General features: G+C 39.2%; 2 protein-coding genes across 5 annotated transcripts; one reads left to right on the plus strand and one right to left on the minus strand.

The window, feature by feature from the left end:
• Positions 1–783: 783 nt before the first annotated feature.
• On the minus strand, positions 784–12,218 carry slc2a8 (solute carrier family 2 member 8). 2 transcript variants are annotated; one of them, XM_044196140.1, is made up of 10 exons: positions 11,788–12,218; positions 10,648–10,810; positions 9,440–9,646; positions 8,396–8,495; positions 6,838–7,049; positions 6,344–6,493; positions 5,643–5,751; positions 5,125–5,301; positions 4,306–4,451; positions 784–3,647 (listed from the first exon to the last, which is right to left on the minus strand). In XM_044196140.1, exons 1-10 carry the CDS (start codon positions 11,880–11,882, stop codon positions 3,501–3,503), a joined length of 1,506 nt encoding a protein of 501 aa, XP_044052075.1. In that variant the 5' UTR covers positions 11,883–12,218; the 3' UTR covers positions 784–3,500. The 2 variants fall into 2 exon arrangements, with proteins under 2 accessions (XP_044052075.1, XP_044052076.1); XM_044196141.1 differs by lacking the exon at positions 11,788–12,218 and adding an exon at positions 11,478–11,697.
• A 363-nt stretch (positions 12,219–12,581) lies between these two features.
• LOC122876158 (tetratricopeptide repeat protein 16-like) lies at positions 12,582–21,069 on the plus strand. 3 transcript variants are annotated; one of them, XM_044196136.1, is made up of 13 exons: positions 12,582–12,720; positions 13,507–13,691; positions 13,977–14,067; positions 14,421–14,558; positions 15,374–15,474; positions 15,760–15,889; positions 16,374–16,588; positions 17,238–17,530; positions 18,575–18,719; positions 18,853–19,018; positions 19,410–19,543; positions 19,858–20,011; positions 20,851–21,069. In XM_044196136.1, the coding sequence occupies exons 1-13, from the start codon at positions 12,688–12,690 to the stop codon at positions 20,881–20,883; spliced, it is 1,818 nt and encodes a 605-aa protein (XP_044052071.1). In that variant the 5' UTR covers positions 12,582–12,687; the 3' UTR covers positions 20,884–21,069. The 3 variants fall into 3 exon arrangements, with proteins under 3 accessions (XP_044052071.1, XP_044052073.1, XP_044052074.1); XM_044196138.1 differs by having other exon boundaries at positions 12,588–12,720; positions 13,510–13,691; XM_044196139.1 differs by lacking the exons at positions 12,582–12,720; positions 13,507–13,691 and adding an exon at positions 13,720–13,831.
• Positions 21,070–22,921: the final 1,852 nt, after the last annotated feature.

The raw sequence follows: 22,921 nt of genomic DNA on the forward strand, positions 1-22,921 counted from the left end.
TATTTCAAATGTGATTATATTTAGATTGTTTTTTGGAGACAGAAATAAAATACAAGTATTTTGAAAACATATCTTTTATTGTTCAGATGCAGAAACAAGTAATTGTTATAAATGACAAATTAAACTGGGATTTATAAGAGGTTGAATTCATAGAAACATACATAAACTAAAATAAGAAATAAATAAAAATACAGCCTTTTTTAAAAACTAATTTTACTGTAATTAAAATAATGTTTAAAAAAGTTGTCTGCTATGAGCCTGTCTCATATTACCAAAAGAACATCTTGCATCTGTTATTTTTATGTTTTATGTTTTTTAGGTTTCAAATGTGATACATTTGCTCAACTTTTGACCTTTTTCTATTTCAGCCTTTAAGAGATAGTAATTTAGTTAGTAATGAATAAAATCAAATGTTTCCTTTCACATACAAACACTTTTTATTCTCAGCTAAAACTGAAGTAATTTGTAATGTACATTTGTCATTTCAACATATTCTTAATCAATGGGTTTTATGGCCCCATGCAACCATTCAACTCCTGATTTAAAGTTAAATATTCCGTTTAAAATGATTTACTTTTGTAAATCCATGTATTTTAGATAAATACAATATCCCGCCAGAGTTTTGTATTTGCTTTAATATGTTTACTTTGATGAAAGGCTTGTCGTTTGTCGGATGTCGTTCTGCCCTTTGCATCACATGTCGACTTTTGACAAGTGGAGGCTGTAATTTATAATAATAATAAATCTGAAGATCCTTGAATCATTACTGCATAACACAAGATGTTCAAAACAACACAGTGATTTTATTCACAGACAGTTTATGGTACGATTCAGTTTCACACCGGGATAACGAACACAAACCAGGAAATTCATAATGGAGAAACTGAGTCAAAGAGCTTCATTTGATCCTGTTCGGACTGAATTCAGAGTGAATTTGTAAATTATATATATTACAAACACCAGAAAAAGGGTCTGAAGAGTGGAATGGTTTATCTAGTTCATAGCTTCACTGAACTCATAGCAAACAAACACCAAAAACAGACACAGAGAGACAAACAAGAGACAAAAGGACATAAAAATCATATAAACTGTAAACTGAGTTGGATGATCTGTTTTCTTCAGAGAAGTCACTTCTTCTTGAGTATGAAATTGAATATCATCATCATCTCAAGTGTGTAGAAGTCCGATAATGCTTAAAACATTTCCTTTCCACTCTTAAGAATATCCCAAGAGAAAATTATTACAAAAAAATTTACAAAATCAAACCCATACTGTTTCTTATAAAATAGTTTAGAGTTGGCTGTATTTCATTATATTGATGATATGATAGATGTTAGAAAAACGTTTTGCATCACAGAATCTGTTTAGTTTCACTTCATTTCTCTGATGATGTAAACTACACAGTTAAATTAACAGTCAGCACAGTCAGTGTAAACAGCAGACTCGCTTCCCAAAACATCAGTACCATAAAGCTTCTGCAAAATTCTTTCTCGATGCACTTTGTTTTGCGTTTAAGAAGCAACGATTCTGACCTAGAGAAGGAAGAAAACAATCCTGATGCTTTTGGCACTGAATCAAACTAAGTGAACGCCTATACTGTTTCAAAAAGTCTCTGTATTCCCTACAATAATGAAAATAATGTGAACATTTCGACCAAACGTGTTCTCGGTGTAGGAAACTAACATCTGTTTAAGGACAGATTTCAACCTGCCGAAATAATAAACTCAAACGGGTGATACACGAGCATTAAGACAGATGCTGCGTTTTAACCATAGCTGGTGAAAACTGGAACAGTGGAAAAGTTCATCATGCTGCAGCAGCAGTTTGAGAAACATCTATGGACATTTTGTTTTGTTTTTTCCACAGTAAAAGCTCGACACCTTTGGAATCTATTGTACCTGACATTATTTCAAGCTTACCACTGCTTCTTTTCTCTTTACAAAAAGTCTTTGATAGGCTGCTCAAAAGTAAGATTTGGGGTTGGAGTATACCTTTAACACCAATTTCACTCTGATACTTGCTGCTAACCTGTGTAAAAACCCCAGTGTTATAACTTTTACTATGCACATTATTTTCAGTTTTATAGTTTTCTGTTAAGCTGGTTAAATGTCAAACTGTCCAAAGAAAGGATATTTTAAACCTGCACAGAAGAATTTAAATGTGTAGACTTTGAGGTGAATTACAGCAGTGAGACCTGCAGGGGGCAGTGTAGAGGGTTACTGGAGGTAGCAGCACTCTGAGGATGCAGGTTCATCTCCACCACAGCCACAGTGTCCCATCCAATCCAAGTGTTTTTGAACAAGACACTAAACCTGTGCTGAATCTTCTCACTGGGAGTCACTCTGCAATTGAGTGCTTTAGTCCAGTTTTTAGTCCAGTAACATTTTCTGATTATTTTGTTGCTGTTAGATATGTTGTTACTCTGCATAAAACGTAACATTTAAAGGATTTGACCTGAAAACTGTATTGAATGGCGTGATTATCAAGGTCAGACTTCCTACGGAAACAGATGATTTACACCCAATTGCCAGTTTAGTCTAACCCAGGGATGGGCAAACTTTTTGACTCACGGGCCACAGTGGGTTCTAAAATTCGACAGAGGGGCCGGGCCGTCCGTTCCTGCGTTGACTGCTTGCTAGCGTAGTTGGCATGCTTCGTAGCAAAGTGACGACTGATACTGTACTCTTTGAAAACCGCGACAGTTTCTTGGCATATTAGGCAGACAGCCTTTGATCGGACTTCAGTGAAAAAAGATTTTGTTGTCCGCTCCGTATTAAACACTCGGCGCTCACTATCCACGTTTCTTTTCTTTGATAAGCTCATTTTTGCAGAAGGGCTCATAAGAGAAGAAGAGAGTAATACATGCGAACAAGGTCAATGTAGCTGAAGTGCGCCATCTTTTGGGGAAACGTGGGCATTATTCTGACCTGTTTTTATAGTGTATTGTATTATATTTTTTGCTTTCTCTTGTGTGCACTGACGTAAAGGCGAGCTGCTGTAACAAAGAGTTTCCCTTCGGGGATCAATAAAGTATTTCTGATTCTGATTCTGATTCCAGCGGAAAGGTAAATTGAACAAGGTTTACCCGTACCTATTTTAATATAATTTGGTCACGTTTGGGCGGGCCGGATTAATAAGCCCAAAGGGCCGTGTGTGGCCCGCGGGCCGTAGTTTGCCCATGTCTGGTCTAACCTCACTGATATACTTGGGATGGAGAAAATATTAGAAACACCTCTCAGCCATACAGTTCAACAGCACCATAAGCTACAAAATGATCATACAATTTGAATCAACACCTCTCTAAAACACTTACAACCACCGTGAAGGCAGGATTCATTACAGTGCTTGTATCAGTCTGCATTAGGTTGAGTTGTTTCTGTGATAAAAACAAATAAAATTTAAAATATTTAAAATAAAAAAAGATTTTTGAAATGCCCTCACAGTGTCCCAAGGACCAGTCAGATTTTTCACGTGGGATGTTTTTTGGCAGGTGGGAGGCTTCATGGACCTGATGTCCCTCTGAAAGTGGCTTCGATCTGCTCCAGTGTTTTGCCCTTTGTTTCTGGGATGAAGGCCATGGTGAAGATGACGTTGATGATGCACATGGAGGCGAACAGCCAGAAGGTTCCCGCGCTGGTTAGAAGACTCTGGAAGAGGTCGCAGATACAGACATGGATGTCTCAGTGATGTTGAAGAGGCCATAGTGGAAGGTTTCATACCAAAACACCAAAGATACCAAAACACATACAAAGCCAGCAGGACTGTATACACAGCCAGAACTAAGGATTATTTATTAATTATCAAATCATTTGTTGATTTTTTTTTTCATTTACTCGATTCATTATTTAGTCTTTAAAATGTCAGAAAATAGTAAAAAAAAAATATAAATAAATATATATAATGTAAAAAAATTTAATAATAGTTTTTCCTTATCCAAATCCTTATGTAATGTTTCTCATGTTCTGCTTTCTCATAATCATAGTCAAGATTTAATAAATTAAGTAGCTGTGTTTTCCTGTGAACACAAAATAATCGCCTCATGATTGCGAGAAAAAGTTTTGACGTTGCTGAAACTATTAACGTATTCTGTGATCATAAGGTAACAGTTTTAACAGGATGTTATGCCTCATTCATTCAATACCTATCTGTATCTAAACTGTATGTTGAAATTGTGAGAAACGTGATCATGAGAAAACCATAGCTTTACTCATGTCCTATCTGGCCTCCCATAAAAAAAAATCAAATGTCCCAAAATGTATTTTACATAACCAAAGCTCTTGAAATAGTGTCCTGTTGAGCACTCACCATCATGTCTTGGAAGGTTTTGGTGACGATGAACGCCATGCTCCAGTTGGCGAGGACGCAGACAGCGCTGGCAACCCCCCTCGCTTTGACGGGGAAAATCTCCGACATAACCAGCCACGGGATTGGACCCCACCCAAGAGCAAAACCTGAACACAGCAACAATTATTAATATTGTATGATCTGTGGGGAACACACAGACCAATCCATATGTTCTTGAAAATCCCCATCACCACTGTAGTTACCCTAAATGTTGTCTAAGTTGATTTGCTTTGCAGATGACTCCCAGATTTATCTCCGTGAATTTGTGCTATCTAACATTATCAGGGGCGAAATGATCTGCTTATCAGCTGACAACTGAAGCAAACTCTCCAGGTACCCTTTTTAAAAATGGGAACCACTGCCCCCACCTACTAGTTCATTGTCCCCAACTGCCACACAACATCAGCTTTTTATCCTCTTTACTTAGAGATGAAACATGTCATATATAACACAAAACATTTCACAAAAAGGATGCTACAAAGAACAAGAAATAGACAAAAACATAGGAGAAAAGGGGAAATGTAACAGCTGGAGAGTTATAGTGGAAAGTTGATGGGATATGTAAAATGTGTAGGGAAGGAAAGAGGGAGAGGAGAGGGATGAAAAGTGCTAAGTATCTTTAGCATTGTATTGTTGTTGAGTTAATTTGGGAAACACAATTATTTCACTGAACCTTTTGGAATCTTGATTCATCATTTTGACCTCAGCATTTAAATATAACATCTTTCATGCTGCTGATGAGGTAGCATTAATAACTTTGAATGGATTAGAGGATCTCACCTGTGATGAAGACGGCCATGCTGGCCAGGGCCAGCCAGGCCAGGTCAGCGTGGGGTTCTTCGCCAGCCTTGCTCTGGTTGTCCAGCATCAAGAGGCTCACCGAGGCGGTGCTGTGAAGTTTGGACATCAGGTAGAAGTAAACCCCGAACGCTGTGGTGCTGATCGCCATGGCAACACCTTGATTATCAATGGGAAAACAAACCGAATCTGTCATGACCTCGCAGTCTTGCCTGGTGCTAAAGAGCTGAACTGATGAGATGATTTAATTCTAAAACCCAATACCACTATCCAATAAAAAAAAAAGAGTACTTAAAATACATTGTTTTGTATTTTACTGGGCATTTTATATCTTTATTAGAGTCGATAGTAGAGAGATGGCAGTAAATGAGAGGAGAGAGAAACGGGGAATGACATGCGACAAACAGGACTTTGTGGTTCATTGTCCCCCCAAAGGAAGTTTTTGATATTAAAAAAAGTAAATCAAATTTGTTTAAATGATTCAATTTGATTGAAAATACCTGAGATGATGAGAAGGACTTTCCTTCCAGCTTTGTCCATGATCAGCGCTGCCACTCCTGTAAAGACGACCTGAATCAGACCCACGATCACTGAAGCCAGGTCACTCTCCTGAAAAACAACAACAAAACATTCACACCTATCTGACACAATTATGTTTTCACTGAAAATGTACAAAATGTGCTATAGCTTTCTGATGTGTTCGTACATGAAATTATAATTGTGTGTGGGATTTCTGGTTGAAATTTAGTTTTTGTTTACATTTAGATTCAGTTGTAGTACATTCTTAAAAGTTATGATTATATGATTGATCAGAACAGGTAGTTGTGTAATACAAACTTCATTGTTTTGATTGATTATATTTTATTGTTCTTTTTTATAATCAAAAACGTGTCATATTTTTTCAGTATATCCTAAAAAATTTCATCAGGTTCCACTTTAGACCACTGTGAAGCTATTTTTGGTAAGAAGAGGCCAATTCTGATAGATACCACATACTCTTTGCTTAGCACCTGGTAATAAATCCATATTTTCACCTAAACAAGAACACAATTACTGATAAAAATGAGAGGACAAAGACAAAATTGACACTGATGGACAGTAGTTGTAGTGCACATGTGCCAAATTGAACACATTTGTAATTGAATGGAAAGCTGAGAGCTTGTGTTAATTTCCCCTGAATAAATATTTAAAGCCCCCTCACCTGAAAATGTGCCTGTTCAAATATGTTCTCAGCGTAGAACATGATAGCATTGATACCCGTCATCTGCTGAAATAACATCAGCATGACGCCGATCACCAGAGGCTTGTAGACACCAGGGTCTTTCAGGTCGGACATCTGGAAACTTGAGCCCTGAGAGACGAGAGAAAGACCACAGTCATCAGGCCACACAGCAGTTCTCACTGGCAAAACTCCAGATCCAATCAGTGAGACATTTCATTGTCTGGGACTGCAGACTAGACTGTTGGACCCTTTAACCTAAACAGTCTGGGTATTTACTTCAACAGTGGTGGCATTAGCATCGAGGAGGAAGGTGCTGTTGTGGTCAGAAAATCTTCAGTCTTAGGTTTTCTGGTGGTTTGTTGATTTGAGCCCTTGGTGTCTGCAGCGTCTACTGTGGTTCAATCACAAACCACATTCTTACTGGCTGAAACTGCCCACCACATAACAGCTAAGCCAGCCAACCACAGACCCACCTGCTCATCACAGGCGTCCTCGATGCGGGCGCACTCCCATTCGACGGGGGCGTCCGGTCCTCGCAGGAAGCGTAGCGCCTCCTCGGCCTCCCGCCTCTTGCCCTGTGACAGCAGGAACCGGGGCGTCTCTGGCATGAAGCACATACAGACCATCAGCAGCGTAGGCGGGATGGAGCTGCAGATCGCCAGCCAGCGCCAGTCCAGGAAGAGACCTGCAGGATGAGTCCACACAGCTCAGAATGAGAAACTGGAACCAGAGAGTATGACCTTTTGTAATATAACTTCTTTTCCCTGTAATATAATTTGTCTCCACAATAAAAAGAAAAAGATCTCAGATTTGAATGTCTTTTCTTGCTGCTGTGCAGAGCGTAATCTTGTGGATTTATGACAAACATTTTAATTATTTTGGTTTATGAATCAGGTATCCGACTGAGAGGATGCTGAGGGGTCCTGAATCCCCTTGGGAATTAAGGGACCAGCCAATAGAAAGATGAATTTTCTATCAAAATTCACACCATGACATCAGATGCCTTTGCCGTCTTGTCCCTATTTTTAATTGGCTGATCAAGAAGATTTGAGTTTTTCCCCAGTTGTGTTATAAACGTGCGGTACTGAACTGTACATGACAGACTGAAGGCTGCAGGACACAGCGGAGCCTTGTCAAGTCTACGTTTCCTCACGAATGTCTTCATTTGCTGCGTCCAAAAATATATTTCTCTGCTGATCTGATTGTTCCACTGAATTTTCTACAATGATCACATTGTTCACGTTTGTGCTGAACAGCAGCTGATTTGTGACAAAGTTGAATTTTTCTTTTTTCAGCTTGCAAGCTGTCAAACAATTATTCCTCATTCTACGTTAAGTTATTCCATCTGATGATTCATTTCTCTTCATTGTGACACTAAACAGATCTTTAGTTCATGGAATCAGCTTTGTTTTTACTTGTCACATTAAAAGGGTCATTTAACCCAAATGACATAACAAACGGTCCCCTAACACGAAACAACCCACCTCATGTGACACATCAGCTTTTATTGGGTAAACGAGAATGGCATGCAGCTAACAAGATTAGCGAGCAGCAGCTGTTTTCACACAGGTCAACCAGTGAGGCTGCAGCACAGGACTCTTATCATATCTGAGGATGATCACATGACATGAAGGCCAGGCTTTGGTAATCTCTTCTTCACAGTCTTTGATCCAGAGGTTTAAAACAGTATAGCAACCTCAGAAAAAGCACTTCAAACAAAACCAATGTTGTCACAGGGTGTCTGACAGAGCGACAAAGAGAATACCAGCAAAGATATTATGCAGATTTGTAGCTCTGCATAATGTAGCTACTGTTATTATGGTGGATGTTGTTAAGCTGTAAGTTACATCATGGAAAACTCTCAATGATTTACAGCGTGTAAACTGCTGTGTTAGAGTAACCTTGTGGGACTTTGGATGTTTTTTCTTCCTTATGTTCATTTAAACATTCAGCGAGAGTCAATAACCTGAGTCAGACTTTACAAAATGAGATTAAAGGACGCCGTAAACACTTACAGCTGAGCTTACATACCTGCGAGATACGCTCCCATGATGCCGAGCACCACCATGAGTTGCACACAGGAGCCTAACGTCCCGCGTACCCGCTCGTGTGCCATCTCAGAGATATACAGCTGTATGAAGAGAGAAAAAGAGAAAATTACACAGGAGGACATACCAGAACATCAGAGTTACTGACAGCAGTCGACCAACTCTCAATGATATTTGAGGCACTTTAGCGGAGGCTTTTATCCATCGAAACGTGATAATGAAGCTTGGAAACCTGGGTCTTTCCAAGCAGTGCCAAAACGATTCATCTAATACTATTACTGCTTAGACGTTTAATTCTGCAACTAATGATTATTTTATTATTGATTAAAATTACATTTATTTTCCTGATTAACTGATTAATAGTTTGGTGTAGAAAAACGCACATTGCAAGTTACCAGCGCCCAAAATTATGTCCTCAAATTGCGTGTGTTGTTCTCCCAAATGTCTAAAACCCAAACATCACAACTTAAAATGATGTAAAATACAGAAACACAGCAAATGCTCACATTTGAGAAGCTAAAACCAGAGAACGTTTGGCATTTTTGATTGATTAAAATAGTTAATTTTCTGTCAACTGATCAATCGCTTCTCAATGAGTTGTTTCAGCTCAGAGAGACATTCATCTAGCAAAATATATTCTAGAGATTAACGATTAATTGAAAAGATGATTGAGAGATTTTTTATGTTTTTTTAAACATGTAATCTTAAAAACACAAATATACCAGTGAAGGAATGTGATTACAGACCAGACTGCCTGTAAACTGGGGTTTCAGAGGAATCCCACCAAGGAAGCAAATGGCTGATTTAAACCGACTGTACGAAGTAATCTGATTTTTAACGTGCGTGTATTTATAGTGAGGCTGGTGGCCACAGGGCAGAAAATCACAGTATGAACATCAACAAAGGAGAGCAGGCAGAAGAGAAAGAAAAGCCATCCCATGTCAGTGTTAGGACAGATGACAACATGGTGATAAACAGGTGTTTACATGAGCAACAGAGCAGAAAGAGACGGTCAGGTGCTCCTCACCGGGACGACCAGTGATGTGACCCCGCTGGCGAGGCCGGTGAGCACTCTGCCGAAGTAAAGCATCCACACGTTCTGTGCTGCGATGATGATGGTGAAACCAAAGACGAATGGCACCGAGCAGAACATCAGACTGAGCTTCCTGCCGACCTTCCCCACCATCCAACCGCCCAGCAGGCCGCCCGCCGCCGCGCCCACCGTCACTATGGACTGAAAGGCAAACAACACAGAGCTTCAGGAAATAACTTCTAGAATTTGATTTGCATTTGACCAATTCTAATACTCCAAGTAAAAACTACAATGGTAAGTTATTGCCATTTTGTTCAAATCTGCACTTTTTCGCCGACTAGCCTTTCTACCTAAACCGTTGAGTCATGTTTATTTGTGATGCTAATTTCAGTTTATAACACCAAACGACACGTTCACACAAAAATACCCATTTAACAAGAACAATTATACACATTCAATGACCAAAAAGAAGCAGCAATTGTTAGCAGTGAATGGATGTTTCTTACTGAAATGCACCTTGGGAGTTGTAGTTTTTATGTCCACAGTACCAAATACCAGAGATTTTCTAACACAGTCGTTCATCTTTTGTACTGATGATTCAACTGGGAAAAATTCTACTGCCAGTCACCTAACATTGGCTGTGTCTGAAATGATGCCTTATTTACTATATAGTGCACTATATTTACTGTCTGTCATTTTATTTGGGTGTCTGAATTGTGAAATTAAACGCACTTTATAGTGTCCTTCAAAATTCCCACAATGGAAGTACATTTGCATTTAAAAACAAATCCCTCAATGACTTCCGTTGTTTCTCCTCACAATCTGAGATGTAAACACACGTTGGTGTAGTACATGTATATTGGCTTTTAAAATCATGCTCATAAAACTCTCGGTTTAATAACTTCTGTAAATTTTCAGGAAGTAATACATATTTAGCTTCACACCAGACATGTTTAGCTTCATACGTAAGTAACTAAAGACAACCAAATCTTTCATTGTAATTACATTTGACTTGTGTTACTATGAGAGCTCTGTTCTGTGTTTCTTTATACTGTAACTAGGTTTGAACTCAAGTGACTCCACCGAGGTGTGTTTGGATACCATGTGATGACATTAAACTGCTGATAAGTTAAAAACACACTGTCTAAAAGCTCTATTGCTTCGAGGCATGTGATATTAAATCATCATGGCGGCCATCATACCCCAAACCAGGAGGCCTGGACATCGTCCAGCCGCAGCCGAGGGTCCGCGATCCTGGTAAGTTCGGGGATGGCAGGAGAGCTGTATCCCAACACGAACCCGAAGCTCATGGGACCCAGAACAGAGACAAACGTCGCCAGGTACAAGTTCTTGTTTTTCACTTTACTGTGGAAAGAGGAACAGAGCGGGTCAAGGAGGTAAAGGTCAAAGGTCAGTGTCTCAAACGTTTGCACGTTAAAATGCCTCAGTAAAAGAGTTGAATTCTGTGGGCGCTCTATAAACTGACATTCAGAGGAGTAATCTGCAAACAGTTTATTTTGTGTTATATTAAAATAATGTAATTTATATTCTGTCTATGCTCTTTTTGCATTGCATGGGTACGATCAACAGGAGCCGCATGTTTTTTAATGTTTGTTAATGACATACAGTGAAGTTTGGTTTCAGCAGAGTAACATGACTTTTAATAAACAGTTTAAACACTAAAAAAAAAAAAAAAGTTAAATCCATGTTCTACAGTGGTGTCTGAGGTTAACAGATGGAACAGTGAAGAAGTACATCAACACGCTGATAATGTGGTAGAAAAGTATTTGGAGCGTGACTAAACAGCATTTAAAGGACCGTACCAGTGCAAGTTTTAGCTCAGTAACTACAAATTATGCAGACTTTCCATTTTTGCTGACCATTTACGAAAGCAGATTGTACACTTATAGATTTTGCATACATATATCCTACTGTTCCAGGCAGCCATTGGTTTGCATTCTTTTCTGTAGTACATGGAAAACAACAACAACAACAACAAAAGTTTTGCTAAAACAGTTAATTATTTAAAAACCTTGTTAAGTGAATCTCTGAAGACGTCACCTTGGGCTTTGGGAACTTGTGATGGACATTTTTCACTATTACCTGGCACTTCATTGGCTAAACAATTACGTTATTGATGCGTGGTAAAGCTAAATGTCCTTAAAGTAAATGGGCTAAGACATGCAAAACCTCTGGAATGACCCTTTAACAATCCATCTTTGTTTGTTTGCTTATTTAGGCCCCATTCGCTACTGCAGCAACACTACTCTTCCAGCTGATCATGCAGTTTACTGACTGCAGCTACACTGAGCTCGTACCGGTGTGTCTGCGTGTTAACTGACCTCAGATAAGCATCCTGCTCAGATATGAGTCCTGTAGGATCCTCATCTCCACCCTCCGCATCCAGCAGCCTTCTCCTCTCGTTCTGGATGTCCATGCCGACCGCAGGGAGGTTTCCTGGCGTTTACTCTCTCTTCTTGCTCACCTATACATGGATCACAGGCCAGGCAAGACTAAAACTCCGCCGAAATTGTCAGCGAGGGGGTTTTGCTTCCACCACCGGCAGCCGACTTGCTTTGTCAACATCTCAGTCAGCTGATCATCGTGTGTGTGGCTGTTATTTCCGGTCTTTTTCAAAATAAAAGTCTTCGTGTAGCTGTTGGGGCAGATCTAAACCTCACCTCTGTAGCTCCTACTGTCAGCTGAAACACCGGGTTGTCGAGGGCAGTTTCATTCACCTGTTTCACAGAGAATTAGCGAAAGCTATTACTATAACTATTTAACTATAAATGGCTTTAGTTTAGCCCTGTTCGGGACTGGGTATGAGACAGACCCGAACAGGGCTAAACTAAAGCCATTTATAGTAGCAACGCAGTTAACTAGCTAGCACTTGGTTAACTGACTTCATCAGCGATCAAGAACACGCGATTTCTTCAGCCATAATTATCCGAACATGGTTAGCAAACTACAGGCAGCCTTCAGATGGATGTAACAGGATGGAAACATTTCGGTGACTTCCTGTATGTTTTCCGGGCGCAGTTTATCTCAAACGAGTTTGTCTGGAAAATAAAAGCCTCTGGCTCCTCGCGCGCGGACTCGGAGTGTTGAAGCTGGTTTCCATGGTGACAACCAGATTTTTAACGTTACGTAACGACTCTAAAATGTCAGCAAAGTACAAATAAACCGAGCAAAAGTTACTAAGCTAATGTAAAAGAGCTTATATCAGCTTTTTGAACGACACAATGGGCACTTCTGAGGAGAGAAATGACCAGATGGTAACGTTAAACAAATGTTTTAGCAGTAGTAGTTAGCTAGAAGTTACAATTAACATATAAACCCCGGATGTATTAAGAGAGTTCTTATAGTACATCCACGAGATAACGTTAAACTCATTGGATATTTACATTTAAATTGAGTTTACTGTAAGGCTTAGTCAGAAGCTAACTAGACAGTTGAATAGTTTTTATTTTCAGTAAAACTAAAATTAAAGCAGTAACGTTATAAGATAACGTTGTTGTCTAGGTTGACAGCAGCGTTTCATTCTCACCCATTTAACGTTAGCTAGCTAACAGCTAGCTGTGTTTGATAAATGAAATAAAAGTCAATCATTTAGTGTTAACTAATATAACACAAGCACCAAAAGGTACAAAAGTACGGAGAATATTTTAACAACGAGTTGAACATTTTTAATTTATTTATTTTTGGTTTCGTTCTTTATGTAAAGTTGAAGTTAAAGTTACATTTGAAATTGAATTTTACTATTATTATTATTGTTATTATTATTATTACTATTATATTATAAAATAAGCACAATACTGGAACTGCTGCTGAAAGCTGTACATGAACAAAACTGGATACCCAAATCCACAATGTTTTTAAATAAGTAGACATACATTACTAACTTAATGACAAGCTAACAAACAAACTCAGTAGTGTTTGATAGTCTACTTAAAAATAGTTTGTTGTTTTCCTAGGAAATTAACATGCTTTGATTGTCAGTCAGGAAAACTGAAATGTGTTGGTATTTAATATTAAATCTTTGTCAATTGATTGTCCACCAGCAGGCAGAAGACCAGAGTTTATTTCTCAGTGATGTGTCAGAAGAGGAGCTGGATGAGGCCAGGAGAAAAAGCACCTTCCAGCAGCTTTTTGGCTCCAGTAAAATCTTTTTGGCACCAGGAGAGAAGCGCCCTCAAAAACCAGAGCTACAGGGGAGCCTCATCATTCAGAGCAAGGCTGCAGAGCAGTGAGAATCATGAATGAAATGAAAGAAAAACACATTTTCAGGAGTGAATGAAAGGGCTCTACTTTAGCCTAACTTACATCTATGTGTTGTAAATTTATACTGTGGTATTTTCCTTTAGGATTTACTGAAATGGCAATGAGGTATGCTTTCTACAAGAGAAGCAAAGGTCATATCTGTGTTACAAATATATTGGAAAACCAAATGTGAGGGATCTTTGCTGAAAATATGTTCAAAGTTGGAACATGAAATCCAGTATAAATGAATAAATTATGTTTTTCTTTGCAGTTACACAAATGGAAACGAGGCAATGGCAAAGTCCCAGTATGAGAAGGCTGTGATCTGCTTCTCCAAAGCCATCACTTTGCAGCCAGAACAGGTGCTGGACTAACTAGGACACAACGTTACCCATGTTAAAACTTAGTGTATGTTATAATTTATGCTTCCACAGTTAATGATGGGCAGTACTGACACATTACATTTTTGATAGATTAGATAGATCAGGTGTTTATGAGAGAGTAATGCAATAAATAAGCTTTGTTTCTAAATTACCTGTAGTAGTAACCCTGATTATAATGATAATGATCAAAGTACCCTAATAATGTATTTAAGCACAAATCTAAAATCTAATTACCTGTGAGACATACGAACTACTCAGCTGGTGGTTTCAGTTCACCTGTTTGTTTATTATCTTGGTATTTTGCAATTGTTTGCTGGTATTGTTTGTTTTAGACTCAGCTGTATGTGAGCCAGGCGGAGGCCTACCTGCAGCTGTGTGACTTCCAGTCAGCAGCAGCCTGTTATAAACGGGCTTGGCTCCTGGAGCCCGGAGTCTACAGCGCCCGCTTGGCCTTCATCTACTATCTCCAGGTAAGAGTCTCCACTCCTCTGTTCTCTCTGGGGTTTATTGTTACTGTTACATGTACACTTTTTAGTGTGTGTCTATCCAGAGCAGCTTAAGAGTAAAAACAGCAGAAGAGGAAAATCTGATGTGGCTAAACTTGCAAGGCCTAAAACAAAAGACATGATATGAAATTGTTACATGTTTTTATAAATAATCTATCACTTATATCACATAAAAGCAGGCAGACGTAATGTTGATATGATTTGAACCTTTCAGTTGATACATTACATTCTTTAGTTCAAGTAAAATAGATTATATCTGTATTTATGGACAAAAAAGACTTGTGCAAAGAAAAAAGGCTTAAAATTTTACCTCTAAATGTATCATTCCAACAGTCCAATAGATTCAATATATACACCAGTCCCACAGATAAGTTTGTGCTGAAAAAATGAAACCATGCATTAAGGAGAATTAAGAGCAGTTTTTGGGTTAACACACCGGTGAAACACAGGTGAGTTTGGACTCATTACTGATCATTTGTGTGTTAATTTAAGTAAATTAAGTAAAGTAAAAGAATAAGAAAAAGAAATTAAATTTGTTATCTTGGCTGTTTTGTTTCTAGATATTGACTGAAGAAAATAACATTTCTGTTCTCTCTTCCTGGACTTTAATTTGTTATCTAGTGTTTCTCTGTCATGCAAGTTCATAATATCATTCACCTTGGAATCCAGGTTTATAATGCTGTTGCACTGATTATAAGGCACCCTTCATGAAAATGTCAGATAAATGCCCAAACATAAAATTATTTAATAGCAATCATTCTGTTCCCTGTTGTTCTCAGGGCCAGTGTTTGTTAGACCGAGGCCTTTTCCTAGAGGCTCTGGAGGCCTTCAGCAAAGCTGCTGAGGTGAAGCCCGGCTGCAGGGCCTACAAGGTCAGAAGGTCAGGAACCTGCGTACTATGATCTAGATTAAAGTTGTGCGTTTGTGCTTAGGTTTACTAACAATTATCTTGCAAAAATATGCTGAACAATCCCTACAGAGATATATCTGTAGAGATATGACATCAGATATATGCTGATATACAGTAATATGTCATTAATCAAAAGTACTCAAGACTTAATATGTGATTTACAATCCACCTTTTTGTTTTTTATGGTTCTCATTCTAGTTTTCTTTCTAGTTCACGCACATTGTTCATTAATGTATTTTGTACCTCGTATTTCAGCTTGGCCTGTCTGACAGCTGCAGGTCATCACGCTGAGTGTCTGAAGCTGGTGAACGACTGGATGGTGTCAGATGGTCCCACCTCTGACCTTTACATCCTCAGAGCCAGACTGCACAAACTGCTCAACCAGGTTACAACTGCAGGGACCTCTTACTAATACCAAAAGCCAGCAGCATATACGCTTTACATCTTAGGAAGTTAGCTGATGCTGTAAAGAATCAAGCAGTTAAATAGGACAGTAGCATGATCTTAAACCTGTAGGTCCACAGCCCTGCAAGCAGCCAATAACAAGGCCACAGACAACAGAAGAAACAAACTGTTTTGTATCAGGATCTTCACTTTAAAATCAGTTATTTTCACAGTTGAAGCAAAAACAAAGGTCTTATAAAGCATTTCTAAGTTAAATTAACAGAAGGAAGTTAGTGTAGGTAATGTAAATATCTTGCAGTATAATCTTGCTGGCATAATAATAATTAATTAGTGTATCTAAATAATTAGACATAGAAGGGTTTAAGAACACTCATACTGTATAAAGCCTTAAAATACTGCACCTACTGTAAACACACTATCAAATGTGTGTGATTAAACTACCAGTGATTTTCTCGCCTATCCAGACATCACGATGTTATCAAGACGTGAAGTCGGCGTTGGTGTTGAACCCAACGTGTCCGGAGGCCAGAGGCCTGCTGCTGCAGCTGCAGGAAGCCGGTGAACAGGCCAGACAAAAGGCCGTGGACAGCGCTTTGATTGGCCAGCTGCCGGAAGCCCTCTGCATGATAAATGTTGCTCTGCAGAACTGCCCGCAGGACGGACGCCTCTACCTGTTCAGGTAAATCCGACCAATATGACACATTCAGACAAGCTTCAAGTAAGAAATAGAGTGGTAAAATCTGTAGAACACATCTCTCAGTTACAACGGTGCCATAATGTAAAGTCAACAAAATGTACAAGTTGACATAACAAAGTTTGACATATTAGTGATAACTGGCATGTTTTTAGACTGTGGGAGGAAACCGGGGCGCCTGAATGAAAAGCATGATGCAAGATGTGAAGAGAACATGCAAATGTATAGTTATATGTGACTGCAAAGAGCTGCAACTAACAAACATTTTTCATCGATAATTAATCTATTGACGGTGTAGTCCCTCATTCGTCCAGGAGTGTTCCATCGTAGCAAAGGTTTCAGTCGTCGTCATCTGGACACTGTTTTCAGAATCAAGACGTTTCGGCTCCCATCGGCTCCCATTAATCTATTGATTACTTTTCTAGATAATCAGCTCATTATCTAGTATATAAAATGTAAAAAAAAAAAGTCACACACACATTACAAGTTTCCAGAGCTCAATTATTGGAGCTGCCAAAAAACCCCAAAATATTGATTTTGTAACAATATGAAACAGAGAAAGGCTTCAAATGTTACCATTTCATTTCAGTTCAAATCAAATCTATTTCATTCACCCTAATTCTCTGTCCTTCAGAGGGATTCTGTACCGACGTATGAAAGACTTCACAGCAGCCATCGAGGATCTGGTCCAGGCTGTGGAGCTGAGCGAGGAGGGGGAGAATGATTTCAGAGGTCAGGCGGAGGCCAGAGACGAGAAGGACGAGCGTGACTCTGTGCAAGAGGAGGTGCAGTTTCAGCTGGTTCTCACCTACAATGATTTTGCTGTTCAGTGCTTCAGCAGAGGCCTCTACAGTGAGGCGACTCTGCTTCTCAACAAGGCCATCGAGGAGGAGAAGGGCCAGGCAGGCCTGTACCTGAACCGAGGAGGTGAGGTTTTGGACACTTGGTCTGTGCGGGTGTGTGTGTGTGAATGTATATGTGCGTCTCTTTCTCTACTGTGCACACAAACACAATCATTTTGTGTAAATTGAAACTTCAGTCAGAATGTGAGGTTTAAAAGCCATAAATAAGCCAAATCATCGTTCCCGTCATCGGTTTGGATCAACAACTCTGAATCTGATTGTCGTCTGCTGCTGTGGGGCAGAAAATACTTACTAACTGTCCCTTTCAAGCTGAAATCTGTAACTTTCTGCATGTATAAAAGACAAGTTTTTCCTTGTTGTTGTTTATACGTAGTGAAAATTATGTTGACCAACCAGGTGAGGTGTACATATTTAGGTATGTGGCACTGAAACTGTCAGCCAGACAAGTGCAACCTGACAAACCTGATCAACAGCAGTGGCGTATGAAGAGCTTCTCCAACCACAATAAATGCACAGTTAAACTGTTTCACCTCTCTCCACCGTACACCTGAATATAATAACCATGTACTGACTACATTTATTTTGGATTTAGATTTTAAGTTGCTTGCTGAATGAACCATCGGCAGTTTTGATTTTGGTATTTCTAAGCACACTAGCGTAGAAATGATTGATTAGTCGATTAATCAATGAGTTGATTGACAGATTATCAACAACAATTTTAATAAATTATTAATCATTAATTGGTTCTATCTTCCCATATGTGATGATTTGCTGGGTTTCACTGTTCGATATAATTGTAAATTGAATATGTTTGGGTTTTTGGTTGGACAAAACAAGACATTTGAAGACGTCACATTTGTGATGGTCATTGTTCATTGTTTTGTAAAGTTTTACAGGCCAAATAATTAATCAAAAAAACTGTTGATGATCATCAGAAGCAGCTGTTCTGGAAATTAAAATAGGAGTTAATCGATTCAAATCAAACCTATTTGCACACCTGACCTATTGTGTGAAATAAATGCTGAATTACGTTGGTTTAAAGGATCCATTTATTTGTTTATGTGTATGTATGCGGTTGTGTGTGTGTGTGTGTGTGTGTGTGTGTCAGACTGTTTCTATAAGCAGGGTGAGTGGTGTTATGCTCTGGCCGACTACCAGCAGGCTGAGGAGATGATGCGACCTGATGACCCTGCTGTCCGGCTTCGCCTCGCTGTCCTCCACAGCACGCTGGGCTCTTTCTGTTTCCAGGATGGGTCAGAACCACACAAGCACACACACATAAACACACAAATTAACACATTCACACAGAGAAACCAAGAGAGAAAGGTCATCAAATCTAGTTTAGATGCTATATTTGTGAGCGTGTATGTGTGTCTCCATCTGCAGGCTTTTCCCGGAGGCAGCTGAGATGTTTTCTCTGGCCATCCAGTACAACCCCAAAGCTAGTCAGTACTATGAGAACAGATCGAAGGCCTTCAGAAAGCTTCTAAACTTGGAGGGAGCCAGAAAGGACTTCATCTGCATGATGATCCTGGATCCCACCAGCGAGGAGGTCGAGCTACGTCTCACCCTCCAGATCCACTGATATAAAACATTTTTTTGAAAGGATAACCCTTTCATTCAATGAGATTAACACAATTTTAACTTTTCCATGTCATTTTGAGTCTGTCAGTAAATAAAACAAACCAATATTGAGATACTGTTGTGACAGTTATCACAGTATTACTGTATATATAGTGTCTGTGTATAACCCAGATTTTGTGGTTTATTTAAGATAATCTTTTCTTTACATTAATGCAATTAATTCTGCATATTGATCAGTCTGGTCCAGACATTTTTCACTAATGATCCTCTTAGAAAACAATGAATTTGTTGTTAATATTCCCAAAGCTTGCAGGAGTAAAAAGTAGTTAATGTGTGTGTCTGTGTGTTTGTTTGTGTAGCTGCCTCCTATGCTCATGAATCTGTTCCCTGGCTGCAGCGTGTCTGATGTTTTGTCCAGTCCAGCAGGGAAAGCAGTCAGAGTTCAGCTGATGGACACCATCCAGGCCTGCTGCTCCTCCTCTGATCAACAAAGGTCAGCAACACAAAAATTCACTAGAAGGCTAAGACACAAGGTTAGGACAGATGCACTGCAGCATAACCAATAACCGCTCAATCCAGTCGAGCAGTGGTACACCAACTGAGTGGAAACTCTGATTTCTCTTAAACAACCCCCCGGCACTGAATCAGCAGCAAAAAACAGACAATAAAAAATGTAGAACCACATAAGTGATACTGATACCGTGTAAATTAGACATGAATAAATTTAATGTTTTTATTCACTTCCAAATTACATGTAACTAGCAGGGCACTTAGACAAGTCTGTTTTGTGTTTTAATGTGTTTTTAGACTGAGTGAGAAGCTGCAAAAGATGACTCTGACCAATGAGAACACGGCGAGCCAATCAGAAGACCCATCTGAAGCAGGAAAGGCAGCTGGCAGGCAGCTGAAGTTGTGTGTAAACGAACAGGAGATGCAGATAATTGTGAAAAGCCTTCTGCAGGTACTGATGGGAAAAAGATCACAGTAGTACGGTTACAATTGTTCATATCCATGTCCTATCCTTTTTTGGATAGAATTAACAGTGGAATTCAGTTCTTTAAAAAGTCTACTCATTTCTGAAAGTGTATTTAAACAAAACTAATATCCTTTGGAACAACTGATGAAGAGACTTGGATAACTAGAAAGAAAATATTCATAAACAGAGGTCATTGACTTTTAAAATCCATGTGAAACCATACAAAGCAATTAGCCATCCATGATAAAAGTGCCCCAAACACAAACTACAGATGTTTCAAAACCACCTTTCATGCCTTTTGAGTATTTGATACTCAAACTTTGTGTGTAACCTTTTAAAAAGCAGTTACATGGTTTCATACAACACGGGCCCATTTCACCAAGTTTGCAACATGCGAGCTGCGATTTGCAACATGAGATAATTTCCTCTCCTGTTAATTTTGAAACATTTCACTAAATGTCATCCTTGCAACCCATACACAATCATGTTAGAGCCTTGTAAGACTCACAAAGTCATCTGCAGTTTGCGAGCGACAATGTATGAACAAAATGTGACGCTGACACCATTTGCAATCTGTGTGTAAACACTGCTCGCAAATCGCTTTTGTTAAACGAGCCCCTGGTCATCAGCTTTCCATCGTCTGTTAATCCAAGTAGCTAGAACATATGCTAAAAGCAAACAGAAACACACAGGGAAAGCTGAGTTCATGTCATTTTCTATGGCAACGGGTACAAAGCGGATATTGAGGAGGTTCGAAATGTATGGCAGTGTTGTTGTTGTTGTTATGCTGAACTACAGCTGTTCTTCTGTGTTGACTGCGGCAGGTTAAGGAAGCGGTTTCGAACGTTTCTCCATGACTGTCCAACTGTGCACCACACTGGGCCACACAGTGGCACAGGACCAGTCTGCCTTTAGACATGAGAGGAGGCCATACTACAACAAGAGATTTGGGTGTTCTGAGGTGTGAGTCCACGTCTCAGAAATGATAGCAGAATTACGCTTTTATGTGAACAAACTATTCAAATAAACTATAAAGACAAACAGTTCATGTTACACCTGCAATTCCTTCATACAGAAAAAGAACAGTAAGGCAGACTGTAGAGTCTAAATCGACAGTGGCAACACTTTTCTAAAACGCTGTGGTATTATCCTTTAATTAGGATGTTATTACGTTCTGTAGTCCAATAGGTGGCAGCAGAGGCACAATTTTAGCATGATTGCATTTCTCTGAATGCTCCACTGCTATGTTTGACTGGTAATATCATGTTTGTAATTTGACATGAGATCAATGTCAAGTTTGGTAACTGGCTCTGTAACTTTAACTTCATATCTTCATCTAAACTGTGCAAGTGATCTGATTTGTCTAATGCTGAATTCTCAGTTCAATATAATTCTTTGGACACCTAAACTGAGGAGTAATCTGTCAAGACTATACCAAATGAATGATTATGCTTTGGTGAAACTGTGTGTTGACAAACCTTAAACTCTTTTCACACTGGAGTCTGAGACAAGCCTATGGGAACTTTAGTGAACACAAGCTGAACCCTGTTCATATCAGACAGCTGTAATAGATTAATCTCTGCTCGTCACTGTTCACTACTACTCCAGTCTGCAGTGTAGTTTCACACATGTCACTGACAGAATCACACAGAATTACATTACATAAGATAAATACGAAATTAGTTTCAGTTTCACCCTCTCACAGTGTCACTCATGCTCTCGCTTGCATTCCTACTGTTTTGTGCTCGTTCTCTCTCTCTCTCTTTGCCTTTATGATGGCTTAATGTTTTTCTCTTTGTCTTTATGTCACTTTTTTCTTGAGTAGCAAGATAGTACATACATGTTTATAAATATTAATAACATTCAATTAAATTCCCATCCATAATAATATTACCTGTTCTCTGAAGCCAAGCAGTGTCTGACCTGAAGGTTGTAAAGCCCCTTTCAGATCCACCGCAGACCAAATCTGTGTCGCTGTGTCAGTCTAAAAGTGCATTACTTTCTCAGACAATTCCTCATAATACACAAGATGGTATTTTTATTGATTGACGAGGTGCAGCAGATAGTCTTAATCAAAGTAAATTATGTAGTAAAGAGAGAGCTGCCTTATTCAGCTCAAAAACACACACCGTCTGAGGACTGGAACCAGCTCGAACCAGCTTGTATGGTGCGTTGTCTGACCACGTCTGAAGTCAAAAGTGTTCCAAAAGGCTACGCTAAAAGTCAGGGCAAAAAGTCGTCTGTCATAGAGATGGGCGAGAGACACTGTAAATCGTACAAATGGGGATAACAGCCCTCACTTTTTTTGCACTGTCTCTTCTCAAAGGCCGTCATGATGTTGCACTCAGTTGTGAACATGAAAAGTGACGTAGTAGAGCTTTGCGAGAGAGGTTCTAACCTGGCCTACTTCCGCACACCTGGGCAATCCTTGTGTTAATTTGGCATGGGTGTTGGAGTGTGTGTTTTGGAAAGTTACAAAAATGATTGCACGCCCCCCGGTGGGGTTCAGATGTAGTTATATCACAAGCACTTCGTTTAAAGCATTATGAGGCCCTTAAGATAAGTTGTTGATGTAGTGTGCATACATATACTTATATCGATCAGATATTATGATAAATCTCAACAGAAAGTAAGACAGACCTCTCGCTAGCTACGTTTTACCACTGTGTCCTGCCTAGCAATAAATGAGCTATGAGTAAGCTGTGCATTAGGGGAAAGTGAGCCGTGTGTTATCTACTTACATGTCTGCTTAGATGGTTTTCTTGGTTTAAACTGTCTAAAAAGCATTGCATAGTGTATCCGTGTGTGGTTTGACAAAATAATCTTAAGTCAAAGTCCAATTACTAGCATTTTCTGGAGCTTTTAAACACAGAGGTGTGGTTGAAAGTTCAGAAA

Source organism: Siniperca chuatsi, linkage group LG5 (genome assembly GCF_020085105.1).
Source record: "Siniperca chuatsi isolate FFG_IHB_CAS linkage group LG5, ASM2008510v1, whole genome shotgun sequence".
NCBI classification, from domain to species: domain Eukaryota; kingdom Metazoa; phylum Chordata; class Actinopteri; order Centrarchiformes; family Sinipercidae; genus Siniperca; species Siniperca chuatsi.